This window comes from Poecilia formosa, unplaced genomic scaffold, assembly GCF_000485575.1.
Source record: "Poecilia formosa unplaced genomic scaffold, Poecilia_formosa-5.1.2 Scaffold0, whole genome shotgun sequence".
Classification (NCBI taxonomy): domain Eukaryota; kingdom Metazoa; phylum Chordata; class Actinopteri; order Cyprinodontiformes; family Poeciliidae; genus Poecilia; species Poecilia formosa.
In genome coordinates, this window is record NW_006799939.1 from 3,291,604 (window position 1) to 3,316,241 (window position 24,638).

The window sequence follows — 24,638 nt, forward strand, 5'->3', positions numbered from 1 at the left end:
TGTTGCATATGTGGCTAAAAGTAGACCACACACACTATTTCTAGCCCTCAGTTTGTTCCCAAACTGGAAATCTGACCACTTGAGTTTATTTAAATATGTTGACTTTCTGCCACAGATCCAGCGCTTCAGCAGATTTTTTACAAATTTCAATTGCGTTGAAGTCGGGGCCACTCCAGAGGCTTAATGATGCATCCAATCCAAGACCAGTTCCTAGGCTGATTTGATATCACTGTCCAGCTTTTCGGCTGTATTATCTCACCCATTTTGTGCAAAACACCAATTTTATTTTGATATTGAAACCTTTATTTGACCATTCATATGCTTCTGAATTTTTAAGAAAACATCTTGGGTGACAAACTCCTGAAGATGTAGGGAGTTTTGTAGTTTATTCCAAAAGCACCGAAAACTAAATAGATCCTCAGCGTTAATTCTGCCACCACTTTACCTGATAGATGGTGACGTGTTTGCAGGTACGAAGGCCTCACCTTGACTTTAACAAGAATTATTCTTCCTGAACCAATTTTTTTATGTTCAATCTGAGCGAAGATTTGGCTCAGACTCTCTGAATCTCTGAATGGAAATAAACCATTTTGAAATATTCAGTCAGTTTCGGCAGAAACCTGAGGGCTATAAAATCATGCAGCTGAATGACGTTGAATTAAATATTAGTGGGACATGTGGGGGTAATTTAGCCTTGCACGTTTCACCCTCTGTGTATTTGTGCACCCTGTTCACAAGTTATGATTGTAAAACAAGAAGGGTTGTTTTACGTTTTTTGCCTTAATTTAGTGACATAGCTTCGGCAATACATAATCAGAACGCTTTAATAAAACCTGCATCTGTTTTCCATGATAAATCAACGCATCGTGGAACCTTTTCTGAGAAGGTGATTGCAAAGATTGACCACCGTTTTATCCATTTGTCCTCCCAGGCGACTCATTTGGAGACGGAAACCATCTCGTACGAAGAGAAAGAGCAGCAGCTTGTCAATGACTGTGTCAAAGAATTACGTGAGTTTTATATCTTTTTTTTTTCTTTTTTCTTTTATCTCATCTGTCGTTAAAATTTCAGTGGCTATAACATTTCCGGCCCCCCTACCCCCTTCTGCCCTCCCAGGAGCTGCCAACCTGCAGATTTCCTCTCTGGCAGAAGACCTAGCCAGGAAGAGCGAGGACGCTTCCAGACAGCAGGAGGAAATCACACACCTCCTCTCTCAGATCGTCGACCTGCAGAAGAAGGCGAAGCTCGTAAGAAAGCCTTTAAAAAAAATAATAATAAAAATTTAAAAGAAGCTCCTAATGCAAACATGGATTTTTTAGATACATTAGGTAAAAGAATTGCGACTGCATGTCCTGTGTTGTCTTTGGTGTTCACAGTATGCGGTGGAGAACGAAGAGCTGACTCAGCACCTGGGTGCAGCCAAGGACGCCCAGAGACAGCTCACTGCTGAGGTAAACGCATGACTGTAAAGGACAGTTAACGGTATTATTATTATTATTTTATGTGCGTTCTTATTTACGTGAAAAGTGACGATTTTTGAGGACCAAAGCGTTCTCCTAATGCAGCAAACTCTTTTAATTTTTACTTGGACAACTAAGTTCTAGACTTGAAGTTTGCTTTGCAGCTATTGATATTGAAGTATTCTACTATATATTTACTCATAAGAAGTAATATTTTCTTAATATCAAGCTTTAGTTGGGTAGAAAAACACTTAAAACGGGAAAAATATTCGAACATAAAAACCTCTTTGTGAGAAAAATAATCTTGTCAGACAGGAAATAAGCATAAATCTCATTAATCCAAGATCTTTAATCTTAGATTCCAGTTTTTGCAGTGATTAGAAACGGGATGTTAATTAGGTTTAGGTCAAGGTTAAACTTAGATGGAGGTTTTTGAACGGAATAATTTGAGTTTATCTCCCTTTCAGATCTAAATGTAAGACTATTTTTATTCAACCAAAAAGTTTTTAGATGAAACTAATGTCTTAATGGCTCAGGTGCATCAAGACTAAATTTGGTAGATATTTAGTTGAAATGTTAACTGTTTTTTTTTTTTTACTCTGCAGAAACACAAAAAGTATTTTTGGTTTAGTTTCTACTGCAAATATCTTAATACACTTAAAATGAGACAAAAGTAACTAACAAGTAAGTTTTCAGCAAGAAATGGGATCTTATTTAGAGTCAATAATTCCTTAATTTTGAATTTAAAAAAAAAAAAAACTACTCGTTCCACTGGCAGATTATTTTATTTTTTAACATGGGGAAAATCTCTTGCTGTAAATGAAATAATCTGCCAATGAAACTGGAACTTTTTCATCAATATTAAGGATTTATTGACTTAAAGCAAGCTGAAAAGTTACTTGTAAGTTAGTTTGTATTATTTCAAGTGCACTAAAAATCAGACAAAAATGCTTTGTAATATTTTATGTTTTTGCAGCGATGAACTCTGCAATGGACTTTTTAAAAATATATATCTTATGTTTTAAGTCAAAAGCCAAACCTGCTGCATTTTTTTCCCCTTCTCTCTGTCCTTCCGCCTCTCCTCTCTCCTTGCTCAGTTGCGGGAGCTGCAGGATAAGTATGCAGAGTGCATGGAGATCCTCCATGAGGCTCAGGAGGAGTTGAAGAACCTGAGGAATAAATCTCTACCTCTCAGCACCCCGAGGCGTTTCCACACACTGGGCTTATTCCCAATGGTCAGCGCATGAGCTGTCACAGCTTTATGCAGTTCAGTATAGCGGACTGTCGGCTCCAGCAGAATGAATGGATTAATTTTCTTCTCTCAGGACTCGCTCGCAGCAGAAATAGAGGGAACTATGAGAAAAGAGCTTCAGATGGACGATCCAGACGTAGAAGAGCAGAGGTGCCTTTAGTTTTACGCTCTGACGTTGTTCCTGCGTGATACTTTGAATGTATCCCTCGATCTCCGTAGTAACGCGATCGTGTCGCTCATTTCTCCAGGCTGCACCCAAAGCGGGTTTTCCAGACGGTGAAAAACCTCAACCTGATGCGACAGCAGCGCTCCTCTGCAGCCCCCTCCCCTCTGAACATCCCAGGGTCCAATCAGAACTCGTGCTTCACCTCGAGCCGCTCCAGCAGGGCGGGCACGCCTCGCTCCAACTCCATCTACGGGAGCGAAACAGGAAGTGGGATCATCTTGGACAACAGGACAAGCAGCATCCTGGAGGGTCCGGACGACGGGTGAGGAACATTCTGAATCTTTAGCAAGCAGAAAGAAAGGGAAAAAAAATAGAGATTGCTCTTCTTCTCATCTCTCTCTCTCTCTCTCCTCAGGTCGGAAGACTCCAACAAGCGGCCCCCTGGTACGCCGGGGACCCCGGGCAGCAGGGACCTGGAGGCAGCCCTGCGCCGCCTGTCGCTGCGCCGTGACAACTACCTCTCGGAGAAACGCTTCTTCGAAGAAGAGAGGGAGAGGAAGCTGGCCTACTTGGGGAAAGAGGAGGAAAAGGGAGAGGCTGATGGCAGCGGGGACCCGGGGACCCCAACGGAGAGCCTGCTGTCGTTCTGCTCGCATCCCTCCTTCGGAAGCATCTGGTCGGGATACTCCATCACAGCCAGGTCCTACCTGCCGGAGAAGCTGCAGATTGTAAAGCCGCTGGAAGGTGATTATTGGTCTCATGATCCTCTTGACACAAATAAGGGAAAGAAAAGTCGTAGCTCCCAAAACGTCTTCCTGAATGCAAACGAAAACTCAAAGAGAAAAGAGAATCCCAACCAGAAGCAGAGGCAGGACTACAGCTATGTTTTTCTAAACAGCTCAAACAGTGAGACACAGATTGGTCCAACGCGAGACGACGACGACGACACCAAACACCCGAACCGGTATTTAATCTTTCATAACCAGAGCGAGTCACAGATCCTCCTGAGCGCCTCACCGAAGGCGAAGCTGCGCAGAAGCTCCAGTCTGTTGGAGATTCGCAGCCTGTTGGGTTTCCAGCCTCCCCTCAGAGCTCCTCCGGCTCTGGGCAGAGGCCTGCTGACGGCCTTCAGACAAGAGGAAGGCAGTCTGAACCTTCAGCACTCCTTTTATTTCAGACACACTCAGCCGCGCTGCTGGTTCGAAGTGTAGAAACCACACAGGACAACGCAGGAATGTTACAGATCATAAAAAATATGAGTACGTGGTCGATATACTTTTCAAAGCAAACATACTTTGTGCTTGTGTGCATTTATATTGTCCAAATTATGCCTTATTGGTTAGGCATAAACCTTATGTTTTTACTAAGTTTGTCAGCTTAATTGTTACATCTTTCATTTGCCTAAATATCCATATTTAACAGCCCTGACAGAGTTGGATTTCACTCCTGGTCGCTGTAACTTCATGCACCATTTGCAGTGTTTTCCCTCCACCTAGTGTTCAGAACTGAAATTACAATCATAAACATATACTTTGCACTATTTTGCTGTCTTGTGTGTAAAATTAAATAAAATGGGAGAAAAAAAACGACATGGTAGCATAAACAATAGGATGGAAAACAATGTGGGGTTTTTTCTGCATAGAACATTCAACATTTTTTTTTATAGTTGGGTCAAATAGAATAAACAAAATAGAGAGTATATAATTAGAAATATCCTCTACCGTTCCACAGCTGGGGGGGAATTCAGGTGTAAAAGCAACAAAGTGACAGAGATGTAGGTTCACACAAAAATATTTAAATTATCATGTATGTATATTTTTTGTTCATTTTTGGCTCTGCTCCTCCTGTTTGTGTCTTTTGGGATTTTTTTTTGTGATAAAGTGCCTTGAAGTGTGTGACCGTAACGTAGCAAAACGTGACAAGTTCGTAGATTATTGTCACCGTTTCACCATCCCTGTAGGTTTGTTTCTGCTCTCTGTGTCGTTTCTTCTGTCCTCCTGAGCAAAATATTTATTAGCACGACATCGGTCTTCTGAAATGTGACATTTACACATTTGTTTCTCTCTTTCATCTGTAGCTGCTTTTCTTTTCCCTCTGTCTCTTTTTGAGCTTTCTTTTCTTCATTTGATTCTTTCTTCTTCCATTTGACTTCTGTTTTCTTTGTAAACAACTTCCCTAATAAAATCTAATTTCCTCCTCTTCCATTCCTTATATTCTTGTCTCTTTTGTTTTTCCCCCAGTTAATTCGCTCACATGTTCCCACATTTTACATAAAAAGCACCCAAAATAACGAAAGTGCTGAAACTTAACATAGACATTTTGCTCACTTTGCCGTCTGCCCTTTTTAGACAGTTAAAACATGGACACCATCTTTTCTGATATTATTATCTTTATGCTGGTCATATATTTTGTTCAGTGGAAAATAGTGCTGCAGCTTAACAGAGCTAACTCTCACAAGCTAATCTGATTCAGGATGTGTGGTGGGTTTTTAACTTCCTGTGTTGTTAGCATTCCTGTTCATTCACTGCACATTTCAGACCTAAATGTTAGTTTTGCTAAGGAATAAACCCCAGTGTTTGATTTCTCAACAGGTTTATAAACCTGCAGCTCATTGGGTCACATATGTTCAGGTAGAAGCACAGCTGAAATGGTCTTATTGTGAATTGCTGTACATCTAGAGTGTCTTTAGCGTATTTTCCGGTAACATAAGGCTTTCCTTTTTTACTTGTGCAGGTTCTGCTACCCTGCACGCATGGCAGCAGCTGGCTCAGCCACACATGGGGGCTCTGCTGGACCATCGGCCGGGCGTGGTCACAAAGGGCTTTCGCACTTTAGAGCAGGACCGGGAGCAGGAGCAGGAGGACAGCTGGCAGCTGGACCAGCCGGAGGAGGACGAGGCGTCGTGTGACCCGTTCACCGGCTCGTCAGGAGAGAGCCCCGCTCCGACAGGTTCCCTTTGCTCTACCGCCGCCGGCTCCGCCTGCTGCAACATCAAGGGCAGCAACCAGCTAGAAGGACTGAATGGAGCAATTTGTGGTCCGAAAGAGGCAGTGGAAGGAAAAGATGGAGTCGTCGCCAGAGTCGTCGCCGGCGCGCCCCTTCCCCTTTCCCGCCCTTCCCCGTCCTCACCCGTTCCCTCTTGTTCGGAGCGCAGCAGGCACACGGACCTCAAGGAGCTCCAGGCCCTGCAACCCGCCACTGTGGACCGCATGCCTGGTGAGGGAGCGTTTTAGCAGGAAAAGAGAAACCCAATGAAACTAAATCTGGAGCACGGGGAGAATAGAAGGAACGGGCAGAGGAAGACGGGTGGGAGGGTGGAAGGAGTGAAGGGAAGGCTTTCACTGGACGTTTCGCAGCTGTAACGTGGCAACACTTCCTGCATGATCACACTCAACCTCCGCTCGAGCCAGGAGCCACGCCTTATCCACACAGCCGTCCGCCTCCGTCCAAACAGAGTACTTTTTTTTTTTTTTTTTACTTTTTTTTTCTTTTCTCCTTCTCAGTTTCTCCTTTTCATACGCCGCCTTTGCTTTGCTCTCACTTCCTTCAGGGCCTGGCAAGTTTCTCAAACCAAAACCTGCAAAGTTCTAAAAATTTAACAACAAAACAAAAAAATGAGAGTTTGAACATGACTGACGCAGTGCAGAGATACAGAAGTGTCATCGTATCTGGATCCAGTTTGCTCGCTGGCTTGTGTGCGCGCGCCAAGGCTGCATCAGGTGTTGCGCCCGCAGCTGTTCTGTGTCACGTGAAAGCGCGACGCTCGGAGCTGCTCGGAGCTAATTCAGCAGCTCTGTCAGAGGGTCACCTCTACCAGCTCGCACACACACTAACCCTGACCTGAGCACGTTTGGTCTTTGACAATATCTGCATGTAGCTGTGATCATTTGAGATTCATTTAGAGAATGCAACTTTCATCTGTTTCTTCTTCATCCCTTCATTTTCTATCCTTGCTTCACTCTAATCTTGATTCGGAGGGGGAATTTTTTTTTTCTTCTTGTTTTTTCTTTAATTGCTTTCGATTTATTTGCATTTAACTTGAATGCAGGAGGTCAGCTTTCAACAACTGAGAAGATCATTAGATGTTAAAAATCAGTTGAAAAATACAAAAGCGGGGCTAATTAAAACGGGTGCTTTCACCTGGGGTCTGAACTGTGACTGCGATCTATTTTCCCCCTTTCTTTACGACATGCAGTTTTACAGTGTATGATTTTTGGTGCATTTTTCATCACGGCTGACAGAATTTTATTTTGTTCTCCTCCTCCAGTCCATTTCCCAGGGAAATGTCTGTCCCACACCAGCTCCACCTACACCTTCACCACCTGCAGGATTCTCCACCCGTCTGACCAGCTGACCTCTGTGTCCCCCAGGTAACGTAACACCCAAATATTTACCAACGCGCACTTTTTCAGCCGGATTTTTTTTTTTTTTTTTTCTGTTTTGGGTTCCTTAAATATTCACTTCAAATCGCTGTTAATTTACACAAATTAAATGGAGCTGGACGCTTCTCTCTCGTTTTTTTTTTGTTTTTTTTTTTCTTCGAAACACATTTTGGTGTCACAGGAGGTCACTCAAGTGTTTGTGTCCCTGCTGTGTGATTGGCTCGACAGGTCATGTGATGAGGAAGACGAGCCGGAGCTGTATCAAATAGCTCTGCTGGCAGGATTAGAGCAGACCCATTGAAAGCACCGTTCAGTGTGCAGATGGGTGAGAACGTGCATGGCTGTGCATCTCTAAAGACCTTGTGTGGGTGTGTTTGAACCTGAGTAACGTCAGGGTTTGCCTCTAAATCTGCTCTCTAATCCAGTGTGCACAAGCTTCTTTTTGAGGTGGATACCGATAATAACGAAATAATAATTACGAAAACAGTGTTCAGGCCTGTTAAAATCTTTTGGGACGAAATGATTACAGAAAGTTCAAATCCAGTTTGAGAAAGCATTTGTCGTACCCACTGACTTTCCACTGAATGTTTTTTAATTGACTTTTGCCTTATTTTGTAACGAGGCGTTTGACTGCTGAGGTTTGGAAATTGCTGCAAAACAAAAAAAAAAATGCTACATTGCAGACACTTCAAAATAACAAATATTTTAATCATGCTTGAAATCTAATGATTACGGAGTCGGAACGAAGCTCGACACGATCGCTGTGCTGCTGTCGAGGTTTCTTGCTCAGAAAATATCAGTGGGTTTGCATGCAAGTTTCTCTAAACCTACTTTGTTTAAACTAAAATGAGTCGTGCATGTTTTGACACGTTGATGCAGTTTTTACTAAAAGCTGTCAGACATCCGTGGTCTTTTTGAGCAAAAGTGACTTCTCACTTATTGGCCTGTGAAATTAGAAGTTAATCTTTTGCTTTTTGATAAATTTTTGCAGCTTGACCAGTCTTGATATGTGAAGTGACACAATCCTGTACACATTGGATAATTATCTAATATCTAAGCTGGTAGGAAGGACAGAAAATGAGTGAGTCTAGAGGAGCAGCGTATGCCGAGATGTGGTGTGAACATGAAGGCTGCAGGAACTGGATGAGATGCAGGCAGATGAGCAGCTGTGTTGAGCCCCGAAAGGGAGAAAGACCGTCTGTGGTTTTGTGCAGATCGAAGACATTGAATTTTTTTTTTTCTTTCCAACCTTTACCAGCCTTACAAGCTTTATTTTTGAAGAACGTCTGTAGTAGAGATCAAAATGTTTTGATCAATTTATGCCCCACAGTTTTTGTTAGGCTTTGCTGTTTTTCTCTACTATATCATAAGAAGGTATTCTCACTAAAATTCATTGGAGGATTTGCAGAAAAGCCTTTCAGAAGAAGAAGAAGAAAACTCACAGTGCTCTCTGTTCCTCAGTTGTTAAGCAGATGTATTATGGTGATTATTAATAAATCGAGTTCATCTGTTTCTGAACTCGAGCATTTTTCACCTGATGACTGTCATTTATGCCTTCTTTTCTACTTTTCCTCTCCTCTTTACGCCTCCAGCCTTGCGGTAGTGTTTTGCCAAAGCGGCTCTGCCATCGGCACTCCGACCCACACCTTCTCTCCCGTGCCGTTCTCGGCCCCGCACACGCCCTCCTACACCCCCTGCTGCACCCCGCGCCGCCTCTCCCTTTCGCTCTCCCTCGGCGAGTCCTCCACCAACTTGAGAGACTCCACCAAGACCACCAGCACCTCCCTAGGCCTCGTGCGCCTCCTGCTGGAGCGTGGCATTTCTGCCTCGGTGTACGATCCTTGCAGCTGGGACCGAGGGCTGGGTGCCAGCGGCGCTTCGACGCCCACGGGAAGCGTGCAGGTGCAGAGCGACGCAGCCAAGTCAGGGGAGAATGAAGTCAGACCGCCAGTGAGGCGACCGGACACGCTCCTCCTTCAGCCCTGCTCCCCTCCCTGCTCCCCGCCCCAAGAATCTGCCTCGGCCGCCACGGCGCGGCCCGCGTTTCAGTTCAGCCCTTCGAAGGAGGATCCGCCGTATTACGACACCTTCCTCGCCTCCAAGCCGGCTCGCACCATTCTGAGGGAAGTGCTGATGGATCTGGAGAGAGAGTACGACGGCGAGGCGGACGAAGACGGCCAGAACGAGGTGGCGAACCTCGGACTGGTGGACAAGCTGAAACGCTTCCGAACGCTCTCCGCTGTTTCCGCCTCGGTTTCCTCCGGGAGCGGTCTGTTGGCGCCCTTCAGCTCCAGCGGCCTGGGTGGCGGGCTCCCGGGTTTGAATGCAGGACTGAGGAGGAACCGAAGCTATCCGGCCATGGTGGGGGCCAGCATGGCCATGAAAGACCCCGGCGGACCGCCCTGCGCTCTCATCCCACAGACGATGCAAACATCACAGCCACAGGGTCCGGCACAGACAGACGAAACGGGCAAAGTGCAAACACACCCCTCCGTTGTCAGGAAGGCCATTCACATACCGCAGACTTTACACGCACTGGAACCGGTCACACCACACACGGTAATGCAGAGACACGCCAGGCCAAACTGGGATTCAGACAATTCAGCAACACAAGGCCAAGACAGTGAGGGTCAAACCAGGACGTGGTAGGAAAAACTCAGTATGTCAGGCCAAAATAACAGCGTTTTACTACACTTTCATGTTTATCATTACACACATACAAATACAAAGCCAAAAAATATGTTTAGCGCACACATCGTCTGCAGAAGCCGACCGGTACAATCCGCCCTTATTTCCCCTGACAGCCAGTAGTCTGAATAAAATGTCAGAGTGACGACTGAGAGCAGGAGTGGCTGAAACTGTTACACTGTGTTATATTTAAATACTGTCTGGCCAGATTAACAAAGATGGAGTATGCTGCCTTCCTTTGTGTCATTATTGTACAATGTACTGTATATGCAATATACTGTGGCAAATAGTATATTATTAAAGCCCCAGTCTGGAGTACTTTACCATGTGACTGAATTCATATGGAGACGCACCGGTTTCTGTGGCCGCTTTGCAGCCAACGTCCTTGAGCTGGTCCAGCGTACTTGAACCAAACAAATAGCTCATTCCCTCTGGCCAGCTGACCAGACCGAGACCTTTAGATGAACTCTGAGACGACCAACATCTCCGATTTCAACAGCAGTTTTCAGCAGTCAGAGGGTGAAAACTAAAATGGATAAAAAANTTTTAATTGCTCTAAATCAAAGTTTGTGTTTGGAGCAGAAAGAGCGGGACCTGGAGCTGGCAGCTCGCATCGGACAGTCGCTGCTGAAGAAGAACAAAGCTCTGAGTGACAGGAACGACCTGCTGGAGGACCAGGTGGAGCACATCCGAGAGGAGGTACACACCAGCAACATTAAAGGGCTTCTGTAGTCTCTCAGGGTCAAAGGTGACAATACTTAACTGCCACATATGCAGGTTTATTAGATTTTTTTATCGAGCCTTGCAGGTGCTTGGACATGTTGTGAACAAAATCCTCCACATCAGCTGTTTTTGTTTTGTTTTTTCCTTCCCCTGTCCGGTGTTCATCATTTCTCCACATGTCTTCACATCCAGGTGTCTCAGCTGCGTCACGACCTCTCCATGAAGGACGAGTTGCTGCAGTTCTACACCAACGCCGCTGAGGAAAGTGAGGGGGAGTCCAACACCTCCACACCGTAAGCGTCCTAACACTCACTTCGTCTGCTCCGGTCACGTCTGCATGCAGCTGCGGTGTTGAATTGACATTGAGAAGTTTCGGTTGAATGTCTAATCGTCATTTGTTTGTTTTGGGGGTGTTTAAATAAAAGAAATGTGATAAAGGTTGAAATATCGGTGCGTTTACAGGGTGCGTTTGAGTGAACCTAACTTGTCCACTCCGACCCTGTTCCCGCTGGACTCCCTGCAGAAGAAACTCAAAGATTTGGAAGAAGAAAACAAATCACTGCGATCTGCGGTACGTAGAAGCATAAGCTTTCACTGCAATGTTGACGACGGTCTACATGTCGGATAACAGGAAGTAGATATACACACCAGTTCCAATACAAGCCCACTAACATTTGATTAATCACTCTGTTGCATATGTGGCTAAAAGTAGACCACACACACTATTTCTAGCCCTCAGTTTGTTCCCAAACTGGAAATCTGACCACTTGAGTTTATTTAAATATGTTGACTTTCTGCCACAGATCCAGCGCTTCAGCAGATTTTTTACAAATTTTAATTGCGTTGAAGTCGGGGCCACTCCAGAGGCTTAATGATGCATCCAATCCAAGACCAGTTCCTAGGCTGATTTGATATCACTGTCCAGCTTTTCGGCTGTATTATCTCACCCATTTTGTGCAAAACACCAATTTTATTTTGATATTGAAACCTTTATTTGACCATTCATATGCTTCTGAATTTTTAAGAAAACATCTTGGGTGACAAACTCCTGAAGATGTAGGGAGTTTTGTAGTTTATTCCAAAAGCACCGACAACTAAATAGATCCTCAGCGTTAATTCTGCCACCACTTTACCTGATAGATGGTGACGTGTTTGCAGGTACGAAGGCCTCACCTTGACTTTAACAAGAATTATTCTTCCTGAACCAATTTTTTTATTTTCAATCTGAGCGAAGATTTGGCTCAGACTCTCTGAATCTCTGAATGGAAATAAACCATTTTGAAATATTCAGTCAGTTTCGGCAGAAACCTGAGGGCTATAAAATCATGCAGCTGAATGACGTTGAATTAAATATTAGTGGGACATGTGGGGGTAATTTAGCCTTGTACGTTTCACCCTCTGTGCATTTGTGCACCCTGTTCACAAGTTATGATTGTAAAACAAGAAGGGTTGTTTTACGTTTTTTGCCTTAATTTAGTGACATAGCTTCGGCAATACATAATCAGAACGCTTTAATAAAACCTGCATCTGTTTTCCATGATAAATCAACGCATCGTGGAACCTTTTCTGAGAAGGTGATTGCAAAGATTGACCACCGTTTTATCCATTTGTCCTCCCAGGCGACTCATTTGGAGACGGAAACCATCTCGTACGAAGAGAAAGAGCAGCAGCTTGTCAATGACTGTGTCAAAGAATTACGTGAGTTTTATATCTTTTTTTTTTCTTTTTTCTTTTATCTCATCTGTCGTTAAAATTTCAGTGGCTATAACATTTCCGGCCCCCCTACCCCCTTCTGCCCTCCCAGGAGCTGCCAACCTGCAGATTTCCTCTCTGGCAGAAGACCTAGCCAGGAAGAGCGAGGACGCTTCCAGACAGCAGGAGGAAATCACACACCTCCTCTCTCAGATCGTCGACCTGCAGAAGAAGGCGAAGCTCGTAAGAAAGCCTTTAAAAAAAATAATAATAAAAATTTAAAAGAAGCTCCTAATGCAAACATGGATTTTTTAGATACATTAGGTAAAAGAATTGCGACTGCATGTCCTGTGTTGTCTTTGGTGTTCACAGTATGCGGTGGAGAACGAAGAGCTGACTCAGCACCTGGGTGCAGCCAAGGACGCCCAGAGACAGCTCACTGCTGAGGTAAACGCATGACTGTAAAGGACAGTTAACGGTATTATTATTATTATTTTATGTGCGTTCTTATTTACGTGAAAAGTGACGATTTTTGAGGACCAAAGCGTTCTCCTAATGCAGCAAACTCTTTTAATTTTTACTTGGACAACTAAGTTCTAGACTTGAAGTTTGCTTTGCAGCTATTGATATTGAAGTATTCTACTATATATTTACTCATAAGAAGTAATATTTTCTTAATATCAAGCTTTAGTTGGGTAGAAAAACACTTAAAACGGGAAAAATATTCGAACATAAAAACCTCTTTGTGAGAAAAATAATCTTGTCAGACAGGAAATAAGCATAAATCTCATTAATCCAAGATCTTTAATCTTAGATTCCAGTTTTTGCAGTGATTAGAAACGGGATGTTAATTAGGTTTAGGTCAAGGTTAAACTTAGATGGAGGTTTTTGAACGGAATAATTTGAGTTTATCTCCCTTTCAGATCTAAATGTAAGACTATTTTTATTCAACCAAAAAGTTTTTAGATGAAACTAATGTCTTAATGGCTCAGGTGCATCAAGACTAAATTTGGTAGATATTTAGTTGAAATGTTAACTGTTTTTTTTTTTTTACTCTGCAGAAACACAAAAAGTATTTTTGGTTTAGTTTCTACTGCAAATATCTTAATACACTTAAAATGAGACAAAAGTAACTAACAAGTAAGTTTTCAGCAAGAAATGGGATCTTATTTAGAGTCAATAATTCCTTAATTTTGAATTTAAAAAAAAAAAAAACTACTCGTTCCACTGGCAGATTATTTTATTTTTTAACATGGGGAAAATCTCTTGCTGTAAATGAAATAATCTGCCAATGAAACTGGAACTTTTTCATCAATATTAAGGATTTATTGACTTAAAGCAAGCTGAAAAGTTACTTGTAAGTTAGTTTGTATTATTTCAAGTGCACTAAAAATCAGACAAAAATGCTTTGTAATATTTTATGTTTTTGCAGCGATGAACTCTGCAATGGACTTTTTAAAAATATATATCTTATGTTTTAAGTCAAAAGCCAAACCTGCTGCATTTTTTTCCCCTTCTCTCTGTCCTTCCGCCTCTCCTCTCTCCTTGCTCAGTTGCGGGAGCTGCAGGATAAGTATGCAGAGTGCATGGAGATCCTCCATGAGGCTCAGGAGGAGTTGAAGAACCTGAGGAATAAATCTCTACCTCTCAGCACCCCGAGGCGTTTCCACACACTGGGCTTATTCCCAATGGTCAGCGCATGAGCTGTCACAGCTTTATGCAGTTCAGTATAGCGGACTGTCGGCTCCAGCAGAATGAATGGATTAATTTTCTTCTCTCAGGACTCGCTCGCAGCAGAAATAGAGGGAACTATGAGAAAAGAGCTTCAGATGGACGATCCAGACGTAGAAGAGCAGAGGTGCCTTTAGTTTTACGCTCTGACGTTGTTCCTGCGTGATACTTTGAATGTATCCCTCGATCTCCGTAGTAACGCGATCGTGTCGCTCATTTCTCCAGGCTGCACCCAAAGCGGGTTTTCCAGACGGTGAAAAACCTCAACCTGATGCGACAGCAGCGCTCCTCTGCAGCCCCCTCCCCTCTGAACATCCCAGGGTCCAATCAGAACTCGTGCTTCACCTCGAGCCGCTCCAGCAGGGCGGGCACGCCTCGCTCCAACTCCATCTACGGGAGCGAAACAGGAAGTGGGATCATCTTGGACAACAGGACAAGCAGCATCCTGGAGGGTCCGGACGACGGGTGAGGAACATTCTGAATCTTTAGCAAGCAGAAAGAAAGGGAAAAAAAATAGAGATTGCTCTTCTTCTCATCTCTCTCTCTCTCTCTCCTCAGGTCGGAAGACTCCAACAAGCGGCCCCCTGGTACGCCGGGGACCCCGGGCAGCAGGGACCTGGAGGCAGCCCTGCGCCGCCTGTCGCTGCGCCGTGACAACTACCTCTCGGAGAAACGCTTCTTCGAAGAAGAGAGGGAGAGGAAGCTGGCCTACTTGGGGAAAGAGGAGGAAAAGGGAGAGGCTGATGGCAGCGGGGACCCGGGGACCCCAACGGAGAGCCTGCTGTCGTTCTGCTCGCATCCCTCCTTCGGAAGCATCTGGTCGGGATACTCCATCACAGCCAGGTCCTACCTGCCGGAGAAGCTGCAGATTGTAAAGCCGCTGGAAGGTGATTATTGGTCTCATGATCCTCTTGACACAAATAAGGGAAAGAAAAGTCGTAGCTCCCAAAACGTCTTCCTGAATGCAAACGAAAACTCAAAGAGAAAAGAGAATCCCAACCAGAAGCAGAGGCAGGACTACAGCTATGTTTTTCTAAACAGCTCAAACAGTGAGACACAGATTGGTCCAACGCGAGACGACGACGACGACACCAAACACCCGAACCGGTATTTAATCTTTCATAACCAGAGCGAGTCACAGATCCTCCTGAGCGCCTCACCGAAGGCGAAGCTGCGCAGAAGCTCCAGTCTGTTGGAGATTCGCAGCCTGTTGGGTTTCCAGCCTCCCCTCAGAGCTCCTCCGGCTCTGGGCAGAGGCCTGCTGACGGCCTTCAGACAAGAGGAAGGCAGTCTGAACCTTCAGCACTCCTTTTATTTCAGACACACTCAGCCGCGCTGCTGGTTCGAAGTGTAGAAACCACACAGGACAACGCAGGAATGTTACAGATCATAAAAAATATGAGTACGTGGTCGATATACTTTTCAAAGCAAACATACTTTGTGCTTGTGTGCATTTATATTGTCCAAATTATGCCTTATTGGTTAGGCATAAACCTTATGTTTTTACTAAGTTTGTCAGCTTAATTGTTACATCTTTCATTTGCCTAAATATCCATATTTAACAGCCCTGACAGAGTTGGATTTCACTCCTGGTCGCTGTAACTTCATGCACCATTTGCAGTGTTTTCCCTCCACCTAGTGTTCAGAACTGAAATTACAATCATAAACATATACTTTGCACTATTTTGCTGTCTTGTGTGTAAAATTAAATAAAATGGGAGAAAAAAAACGACATGGTAGCATAAACAATAGGATGGAAAACAATGTGGGGTTTTTTCTGCATAGAACATTCAACATTTTTTTTTATAGTTGGGTCAAATAGAATAAACAAAATAGAGAGTATATAATTAGAAATATCCTCTACCGTTCCACAGCTGGGGGGGAATTCAGGTGTAAAAGCAACAAAGTGACAGAGATGTAGGTTCACACAAAAATATTTAAATTATCATGTATGTATATTTTTTGTTCATTTTTGGCTCTGCTCCTCCTGTTTGTGTCTTTTGGGATTTTTTTTTGTGATAAAGTGCCTTGAAGTGTGTGACCGTAACGTAGCAAAACGTGACAAGTTCGTAGATTATTGTCACCGTTTCACCATCCCTGTAGGTTTGTTTCTGCTCTCTGTGTCGTTTCTTCTGTCCTCCTGAGCAAAATATTTATTAGCACGACATCGGTCTTCTGAAATGTGACATTTACACATTTGTTTCTCTCTTTCATCTGTAGCTGCTTTTCTTTTCCCTCTGTCTCTTTTTGAGCTTTCTTTTCTTCATTTGATTCTTTCTTCTTCCATTTGACTTCTGTTTTCTTTGTAAACAACTTCCCTAATAAAATCTAATTTCCTCCTCTTCCATTCCTTATATTCTTGTCTCTTTTGTTTTTCCCCCAGTTAATTCGCTCACATGTTCCCACATTTTACATAAAAAGCACCCAAAATAACGAAAGTGCTGAAACTTAACATAGACATTTTGCTCACTTTGCCGTCTGCCCTTTTTAGACAGTTAAAACATGGACACCATCTTTTCTGATATTATTATCTTTATGCTGGTCATATATTTTGTTCAGTGGAAAATAGTGCTGCAGCTTAACAGAGCTAACTCTCACAAGCTAATCTGATTCAGGATGTGTGGTGGGTTTTTAACTTCCTGTGTTGTTAGCATTCCTGTTCATTCACTGCACATTTCAGACCTAAATGTTAGTTTTGCTAAGGAATAAACCCCAGTGTTTGATTTCTCAACAGGTTTATAAACCTGCAGCTCATTGGGTCACATATGTTCAGGTAGAAGCACAGCTGAAATGGTCTTATTGTGAATTGCTGTACATCTAGAGTGTCTTTAGCGTATTTTCCGGTAACATAAGGCTTTCCTTTTTTACTTGTGCAGGTTCTGCTACCCTGCACGCATGGCAGCAGCTGGCTCAGCCACACATGGGGGCTCTGCTGGACCATCGGCCGGGCGTGGTCACAAAGGGCTTTCGCACTTTAGAGCAGGACCGGGAGCAGGAGCAGGAGGACAGCTGGCAGCTGGACCAGCCGGAGGAGGACGAGGCGTCGTGTGACCCGTTCACCGGCTCGTCAGGAGAGAGCCCCGCTCCGACAGGTTCCCTTTGCTCTACCGCCGCCGGCTCCGCCTGCTGCAACATCAAGGGCAGCAACCAGCTAGAAGGACTGAATGGAGCAATTTGTGGTCCGAAAGAGGCAGTGGAAGGAAAAGATGGAGTCGTCGCCAGAGTCGTCGCCGGCGCGCCCCTTCCCCTTTCCCGCCCTTCCCCGTCCTCACCCGTTCCCTCTTGTTCGGAGCGCAGCAGGCACACGGACCTCAAGGAGCTCCAGGCCCTGCAACCCGCCACTGTGGACCGCATGCCTGGTGAGGGAGCGTTTTAGCAGGAAAAGAGAAACCCAATGAAACTAAATCTGGAGCACGGGGAGAATAGAAGGAACGGGCAGAGGAAGACGGGTGGGAGGGTGGAAGGAGTGAAGGGAAGGCTTTCACTGGACGTTTCGCAGCTGTAACGTGGCAACACTTCCTGCATGATCACACTCAACCTCCGCTCGAGCCAGGAGCCACGCCTTATCCACACAGCCGTCCGCCTCCGTCCAAACAGAGTACTTTTTTTTTTTTTTTTTACTTTTTTTTTCTTTTCTCCTTCTCAGTTTCTCCTTTTCATACGCCGCCTTTGCTTTGCTCTCACTTCCTTCAGGGCCTGGCAAGTTTCTCAAACCAAAACCTGCAAAGTTCTAAAAATTTAACAACAAAACAAAAAAATGAGAGTTTGAACATGACTGACGCAGTGCAGAGATACAGAAGTGTCATCGTATCTGGATCCAGTTTGCTCGCTGGCTTGTGTGCGCGCGCCAAGGCTGCATCAGGTGTTGCGCCCGCAGCTGTTCTGTGTCACGTGAAAGCGCGACGCTCGGAGCTGCTCGGAGCTAATTCAGCAGCTCTGTCAGAGGGTCACCTCTACCAGCTCGCACACACACTAACCCTGACCTGAGCACGTTTGGTCTTTGACAATATCTGCATGTAGCTGTGATCATTTGAGATTCATTTAGAGAATGCAACTTTCATCTGTTTCTTCTTCATCCCTTCATTTTCTATCCTTGCTTCACTCTAATCTTGATTCGGAGGGGGAATTTTTTTTTTTTCTTCTTGTTTTTTATTTAATTGCTTTCGATTTATTTGCATTTAACTTGAATGCAGGAGGTCAGCTTTCAACAACTGAGAAGATCATTAGATGTTGAAATCAGTTGAAAAATACAAAAGCGGGGCTAATTAAAACGGGTGCTTTCACCTGGGGTCTGAACTGTGACTGCGATCTATTTTCCCCCTTTCTTTACGACATGCAGTTTTACAGTGTATGATTTTTGGTGCATTTTTCATCACGGCTGACAGAATTTTATTTTGTTCTCCTCCTCCAGTCCATTTCCCAGGGAAATGTCTGTCCCACACCAGCTCCACCTACACCTTCACCACCTGCAGGATTCTCCACCCGTCTGACCAGCTGACCTCTGTGTCCCCCAGGTAACGTAACACCCAAATATTTACCAACGCGCACTTTTTCAGCCGGATTTTTTTTTTTTTTTTTTCTGTTTTGGGTTCCTTAAATATTCACTTCAAATCGCTGTTAATTTACACAAATTAAATGGAGCTGGACGCTTCTCTCTCGTTTTTTTTTTGTTTTTTTTTTTCTTCGAAACACATTTTGGTGTCACAGGAGGTCACTCAAGTGTTTGTGTCCCTGCTGTGTGATTGGCTCGACAGGTCATGTGATGAGGAAGACGAGCCGGAGCTGTATCAAATAGCTCTGCTGGCAGGATTAGAGCAGACCCATTGAAAGCACCGTTCAGTGTGCAGATGGGTGAGAACGTGCATGGCTGTGCATCTCTAAAGACCTTGTGTGGGTGTGTTTGAACCTGAGTAACGTCAGGGTTTGCCTCTAAATCTGCTCTCTAATCCAGTGTGCACAAGCTTCTTTTTGAGGTGGATACCGATAATAACGAAATAATAATTACGAAAACAGTGTTCAGGCCTGTTAAAATCTTTTGGGACGAAATGATTACAGAAAGTTCAAATCCAGTTTGAGAAAGCATTTGTCGTACCCACTGACTTTCCACTGAATGTTTTTTAATTGACTTTTGCCTTATTTTGTAACGAGGCGTTTGACTGCTGAGGTTTGGAAATTGCTGCAAAACAAAAAAAAAAATGCTACATTGCAGACACTTCAAAATAACAAATATTTTAATCATGCTTGAAATCTAATGATTACGGAGTCGGAACGAAGCTCGACACGATCGCTGTGCTGCTGTCGAGGTTTCTTGCTCAGAAAATATCAGTGGGTTTGCATGCAAGTTTCTCTAAACCTACTTTGTTTAAACTAAAATGAGTCGTGCATGTTTTGACACGTTGATGCAGTTTTTACTAAAAGCTGTCAGACATCCGTGGTCTTTTTGAGCAAAAGTGACTTCTCACTTATTGGCCTGTGAAATTAGAAGTTAATCTTTTGCTTTTTGATAAATTTTTGCAGCTTGACCAGTCTTGATATGTGAAGTGACACAATCCTGTACACATTGGATAATTATCTAATATCTAAGCTGGTAGGAAGGACAGAAAATGAGTGAGTCTAGAGGAGCAGCGTATGCCGAGATGTGGTGTGAACATGAAGGCTGCAGGAACTGGATGAGATGCAGGCAGATGAGCAGCTGTGTTGAGCCCCGAAAGGGAGAAAGACCGTCTGTGGTTTTGTGCAGATCGAAGACATTGAATTTTTTTTTTTCTTTCCAACCTTTACCAGCCTTACAAGCTTTATTTTTGAAGAACGTCTGTAGTAGAGATCAAAATGTTTTGATCAATTTATGCCCCACAGTTTTTGTTAGGCTTTGCTGTTTTTCTCTACTATATCATAAGAAGGTATTCTCACTAAAATTCATTGGAGGATTTGCAGAAAAGCCTTTCAGAAGAAGAAGAAGAAAACTCACAGTGCTCTCTGTTCCTCAGTTGTTAAGCAGATGTATTATGGTGATTATTAATAAATCGAGTTCATCTGTTTCTGAACTCGAGCATTTTTCACCTGATGACTGTCATTTATGCCTTCTTTTCTACTTTTCCTCTCCTCTTTACGCCTCCAGCCTTGCGGTAGTGTTTTGCCAAAGCGGCTCTGCCATCGGCACTCCGACCCACACCTTCTCTCCCGTGCCGTTCTCGGCCCCGCACACGCCCTCCTACACCCCCTGCTGCACCCCGCGCCGCCTCTCCCTTTCGCTCTCCCTCGGCGAGTCCTCCACCAACTTGAGAGACTCCACCAAGACCACCAGCACCTCCCTAGGCCTCGTGCGCCTCCTGCTGGAGCGTGGCATTTCTGCCTCGGTGTACGATCCTTGCAGCTGGGACCGAGGGCTGGGTGCCAGCGGCGCTTCGACGCCCACGGGAAGCGTGCAGGTGCAGAGCGACGCAGCCAAGTCAGGGGAGAATGAAGTCAGACCGCCAGTGAGGCGACCGGACACGCTCCTCCTTCAGCCCTGCTCCCCTCCCTGCTCCCCGCCCCAAGAATCTGCCTCGGCCGCCACGGCGCGGCCCGCGTTTCAGTTCAGCCCTTCGAAGGAGGATCCGCCGTATTACGACACCTTCCTCGCCTCCAAGCCGGCTCGCACCATTCTGAGGGAAGTGCTGATGGATCTGGAGAGAGAGTACGACGGCGAGGCGGACGAAGACGGCCAGAACGAGGTGGCGAACCTCGGACTGGTGGACAAGCTGAAACGCTTCCGAACGCTCTCCGCTGTTTCCGCCTCGGTTTCCTCCGGGAGCGGTCTGTTGGCGCCCTTCAGCTCCAGCGGCCTGGGTGGCGGGCTCCCGGGTTTGAATGCAGGACTGAGGAGGAACCGAAGCTATCCGGCCATGGTGGGGGCCAGCATGGCCATGAAAGACCCCGGCGGACCGCCCTGCGCTCTCATCCCACAGACGATGCAAACATCACAGCCACAGGGTCCGGCACAGACAGACGAAACGGGCAAAGTGCAAACACACCCCTCCGTTGTCAGGAAGGCCATTCACATACCGCAGACTTTACACGCACTGGAACCAGTCACACCACACACTGTAATACAGAGACATGCCAGGGCAAACTGGGATTCAGACAATTCAGCAACACAAGGCCAAGACAGTGAGGGTCAAACCAGGACGTGGTAGGAAAAACTCAGTATGTCAGGCCAAAATAACAGCGTTTTACTACACTTTCATGTTTATCATTACACACATACAAATACAAAGCCAAAAAATATATTTAGCGCACACATCGTCTGCAGAAGCCGACCGGTACAATCCGCCCTTATTTCCCCTGACAGCCAGTAGTCTGAATAAAATGTCAGAGTGACGACTGAGAGCAGGAGTGGCTGAAACTGTTACACTGTGTTATATTTAAATACTGTCTGGCCAGATTAACAAAGACGGAGTATGCTGCCTTCCTTTGTGTCATTATTGTACAATGTACTGTATATGCAATATACTGTGGCAAATAGTATATTATTAAAGCCCCAGTCTGGAGTACTTTACCATGTGACTGAATTCATATGGAGACGCACCGGTTTCTGTGGCCGCTTTGCAGCCAACGTCCTTGAGCTGGTCCAGCGTACTTGAACCAAACAAATAGCTCATTCCCTCTGGCCAGCTGACCAGACCGAGACCTTTAGATGAACTCTGAGACGACCAACATCTCCGATTTCAACAGCAGTTTTCAGCAGTCAGAGGGTGAAAACTAAAATGGATAAAAAAAGAAAACAAGAGAAATTTTTCTGAATTCCCTTCAGCCTCTTCGTGTCATAAAATATAGTTTCCTTTTCAATATCTTCTTACATCTTTGTACTTCCTACGGTTCAAATTTTTTATTTTTTTTAACACATAAGCTGATGCCGAAACCAGATGACTTTGATTGCTCTTCTCGCGTCGTTGCCAGCACAACACGGTCGTGTTTGTGCTGGTTGTGTTCGTTAATCGGAGGAATGGTTGGACCGTCGCATTTCTGACCAGCTCACCGAGCTAAAAATCATTGGACTATGCTCACCGGACGACCTCCCGGTGTGTCTCTCATTATTTAACGTGACTGGCTGGTCTCGCCAAAGCCTATAAATGTCGTCAAATGTTTTCCTTTAAAAATGTTTCATGAAGCAGTTTAGGCATTTTTAAAAGACTCTAAAAATGCCTGTTTCCATTTTTCTGCGCTGAAGCTGAAAAGGGGTCACAGTTTTTGTCTACAATGTCTTTTCCTCCTTTTCTGTCTTTTGTTTAAAGAAAAGAAATCCAGATTGGGGCTTTAAGATATCTTGTTGCTGTGACTGAATGTTCTTATGTGCCTAAAAACAAACACACTGTATTTCATTAGAAAACTGATTGCATTTGTTGTCCTTTTGTTTGCATTTTGTTTTGCTGTGTGCAATAGACATGACTTTAATTGTGCAATCCAGCGGTTTGCGTGAGATTCGGTGCATTCTTCTCATTTCAGATGTATGTTTTTATCTTTTTTTGTTTTGTTTTAAGTCCTCATAAAATGTTGGATTCTACGGGAATAGAGTAAAGCTGTTGTTCAATCTGACGGAGTCCCAGAATAATTTCCCTTTTTTTTTTTTTCTTCATTTATTTAGCTTGATCTGTCCATATGCATCCAGGCAGTAAAGGATAAAATTTATGAATGTAGGTGTGGGAGTTTCACAGATGAAATGAGCACAGACATGGCGGTTGAGCAAAACATGCAACTTCAGCACAGCTGGAAACAGATCTTGCATTTAACCCTCAAAGCTTTTTTTTTTTTTTTTTTTTTTTTTCCCAAAGCATTTAGTTTTTTTCAATACTGTCCACCTTGTATCTCCAAGCAATGTCCATAATTTACTCAGTTCGGGTCAAACGGCAGAGAGCAGTGAAATCTGAATCCTGCTGATCTCCAGCTCCTGTCTCTGCAGAGTTGATCAGTTCAAGCTTTAATCTTTGTGCTCCGGTTCGATCCACACAGCAGAGCCGCCCGTTCTTAAAATTCTGGTTTGACTACACCTGAACGAGGGGCGACTGATGCTCACGTTTGTAAAACGAGTCGGTGAACTACACGGTGATCCCGACACGCAGCGTTTCAGACTTTTACACAGATCAACATTTAGGTTGCTGTTTTCACGAGGCGTTTCGATGCGTAATCTAGGTTTGGACATTGTACCTGGACCAAGAAGTTGTAGCTTGTTTCGTAAGTCACGCAAGTGACAATTGCACATCTTTAAAGTGAAGGATGTTTCAGGTTGTGTTTATTTTAGTGTCATGTGGAATCACCTTTACTGTACGAATGAAATCCTTCATACTTCAGTGGCTTTTAGAATAATTTCTCTTGCCGCCAGGGGCTTCGATTGTTCGCTGTTTCTGCCTTCAGCAGCAGCACATTTTAAGAAAAATAAAACAACTCAGTATTTCAGAGGAGAAGAATGGAGCGGTAGTGTTGGTACGACAGCAGGTGTCTTAATGTAATTTTTGTGCCACGCCATCCGAATGTAAGTTATTATTCAGCTTCCAGGGCCATTGTACAGATTTCTGTCTGATTTAATCATTTCACTGTAACTGTATGCAACACAAACATGTATAATTTTGAAATATAAATATATATATATATAAAGTATGGTTAAAAAAATTTAATAAAGGTGAATAGTTTATATAGGATTATAGGGGAATATGTTCTAGCCAGAGACTGGTGGGCTCTATTTTATAAAACATGTCCAACTGTCAATAAAATATAAAATAGAGATTTAATTGTTGTCTTTATACTTTGACTTTATTCTGTACATCCGATGATGTTCAGCTCCTCTCAGCTATAAAGGGGCAGTATTATGTTGTTTACATTTAAAACCACAGGTAACTGTATTAACTAAGCATAATTAACATGGTAACTATGTTAGTTACTGTGTTATCTAGTAAATTGTAATTTCAACTCTTAAAATTGGGCCTATGTCTCTTTAAAACCTCCTGCTCTTTCTGAGACGCCACCTTCATAACAGCGTTCCTCTATCAACCATTAAAAGACATTTTTACCTGCACTGCACTGAGAAGTGGCTCGTATAATGAGCTCAGCAAATGTGCAGTTCCACCAGGCGTTTGCTAATTACTACTGGCTAGTCTGAAGGAGCTGAGCAAGGAAGGCCTGCTCTGTGAGGCGAAAGCACAAAAGTTTTGGAAACTTTAGCTCCGAAGATGAGCTGCGTATCGAAGGCGGGAGTAGGTCCAACCAGGTGTTTTGCACAGCTGAGTGGTTGCCATGGGAGATTAAATTATTTCTCAAATATGCATAAATTAATTAAAGCGAAGTTTCTTTAATTTGATATTATAATTGACTTAAAGTTCAGAAAAAGTACATTTTATATAATTCTGTCTCTTTAAGGGGCTGCAGTTGTACATATTTCTAAAGATTATACTCTTATTTTAACATAACAAAAACTTGAAGTCAAATTTAAATCGTAATATTAGATGAAAAAACATTTTAGACTACTACAGTTATTCACATCTGGATCTCAGCAGCTATTTCAGATCTCTGAA

At 43.9% G+C, this 24,638-nt stretch overlaps 2 protein-coding genes across 5 annotated transcripts in view; both read left to right on the plus strand.

The window, feature by feature from the left end:
• The window catches only part of trak1a (trafficking protein, kinesin binding 1a), a 29,053-nt gene extending 18,562 nt beyond the window's left edge, over nucleotides 1-10,491 (plus strand). For 3 of the 4 annotated variants that reach the window (XM_007551815.2, XM_016672765.1, XM_007551971.2), the window contains 10 exons: nucleotides 932-1,010; nucleotides 1,117-1,247; nucleotides 1,377-1,451; nucleotides 2,558-2,695; nucleotides 2,786-2,862; nucleotides 2,961-3,200; nucleotides 3,294-3,622; nucleotides 5,612-6,094; nucleotides 7,146-7,248; nucleotides 8,853-10,491. In XM_007551815.2, coding sequence (XP_007551877.1) covers nucleotides 932-1,010; nucleotides 1,117-1,247; nucleotides 1,377-1,451; nucleotides 2,558-2,695; nucleotides 2,786-2,862; nucleotides 2,961-3,200; nucleotides 3,294-3,622; nucleotides 5,612-6,094; nucleotides 7,146-7,248; nucleotides 8,853-9,909 — 2,712 coding nt within the window. In that variant the 3' untranslated portion in view covers nucleotides 9,910-10,491. Of the gene's footprint in view, nucleotides 1-931; nucleotides 1,011-1,116; nucleotides 1,248-1,376; nucleotides 1,452-2,557; nucleotides 2,696-2,785; nucleotides 2,863-2,960; nucleotides 3,201-3,293; nucleotides 3,623-5,611; nucleotides 6,095-7,145; nucleotides 7,249-7,488; nucleotides 7,586-8,852 lie in introns of all 4 variants that reach the window. The other variant, XM_007551891.2, reaches the window with a different exon arrangement.
• On the plus strand, nucleotides 10,480-22,668 carry LOC103150403 (trafficking kinesin-binding protein 1-like). The gene is made up of 13 exons (XM_007570045.1): nucleotides 10,480-10,647; nucleotides 10,864-10,964; nucleotides 11,134-11,242; nucleotides 12,291-12,369; nucleotides 12,476-12,606; nucleotides 12,736-12,810; nucleotides 13,917-14,054; nucleotides 14,145-14,221; nucleotides 14,320-14,559; nucleotides 14,653-14,981; nucleotides 16,971-17,453; nucleotides 18,506-18,608; nucleotides 20,213-22,668. Exons 1-13 carry the CDS (start codon nucleotides 10,480-10,482, stop codon nucleotides 21,267-21,269), a joined length of 3,090 nt encoding a protein of 1,029 aa, XP_007570107.1. The 3' UTR covers nucleotides 21,270-22,668.
• Nucleotides 22,669-24,638: the final 1,970 nt, after the last annotated feature.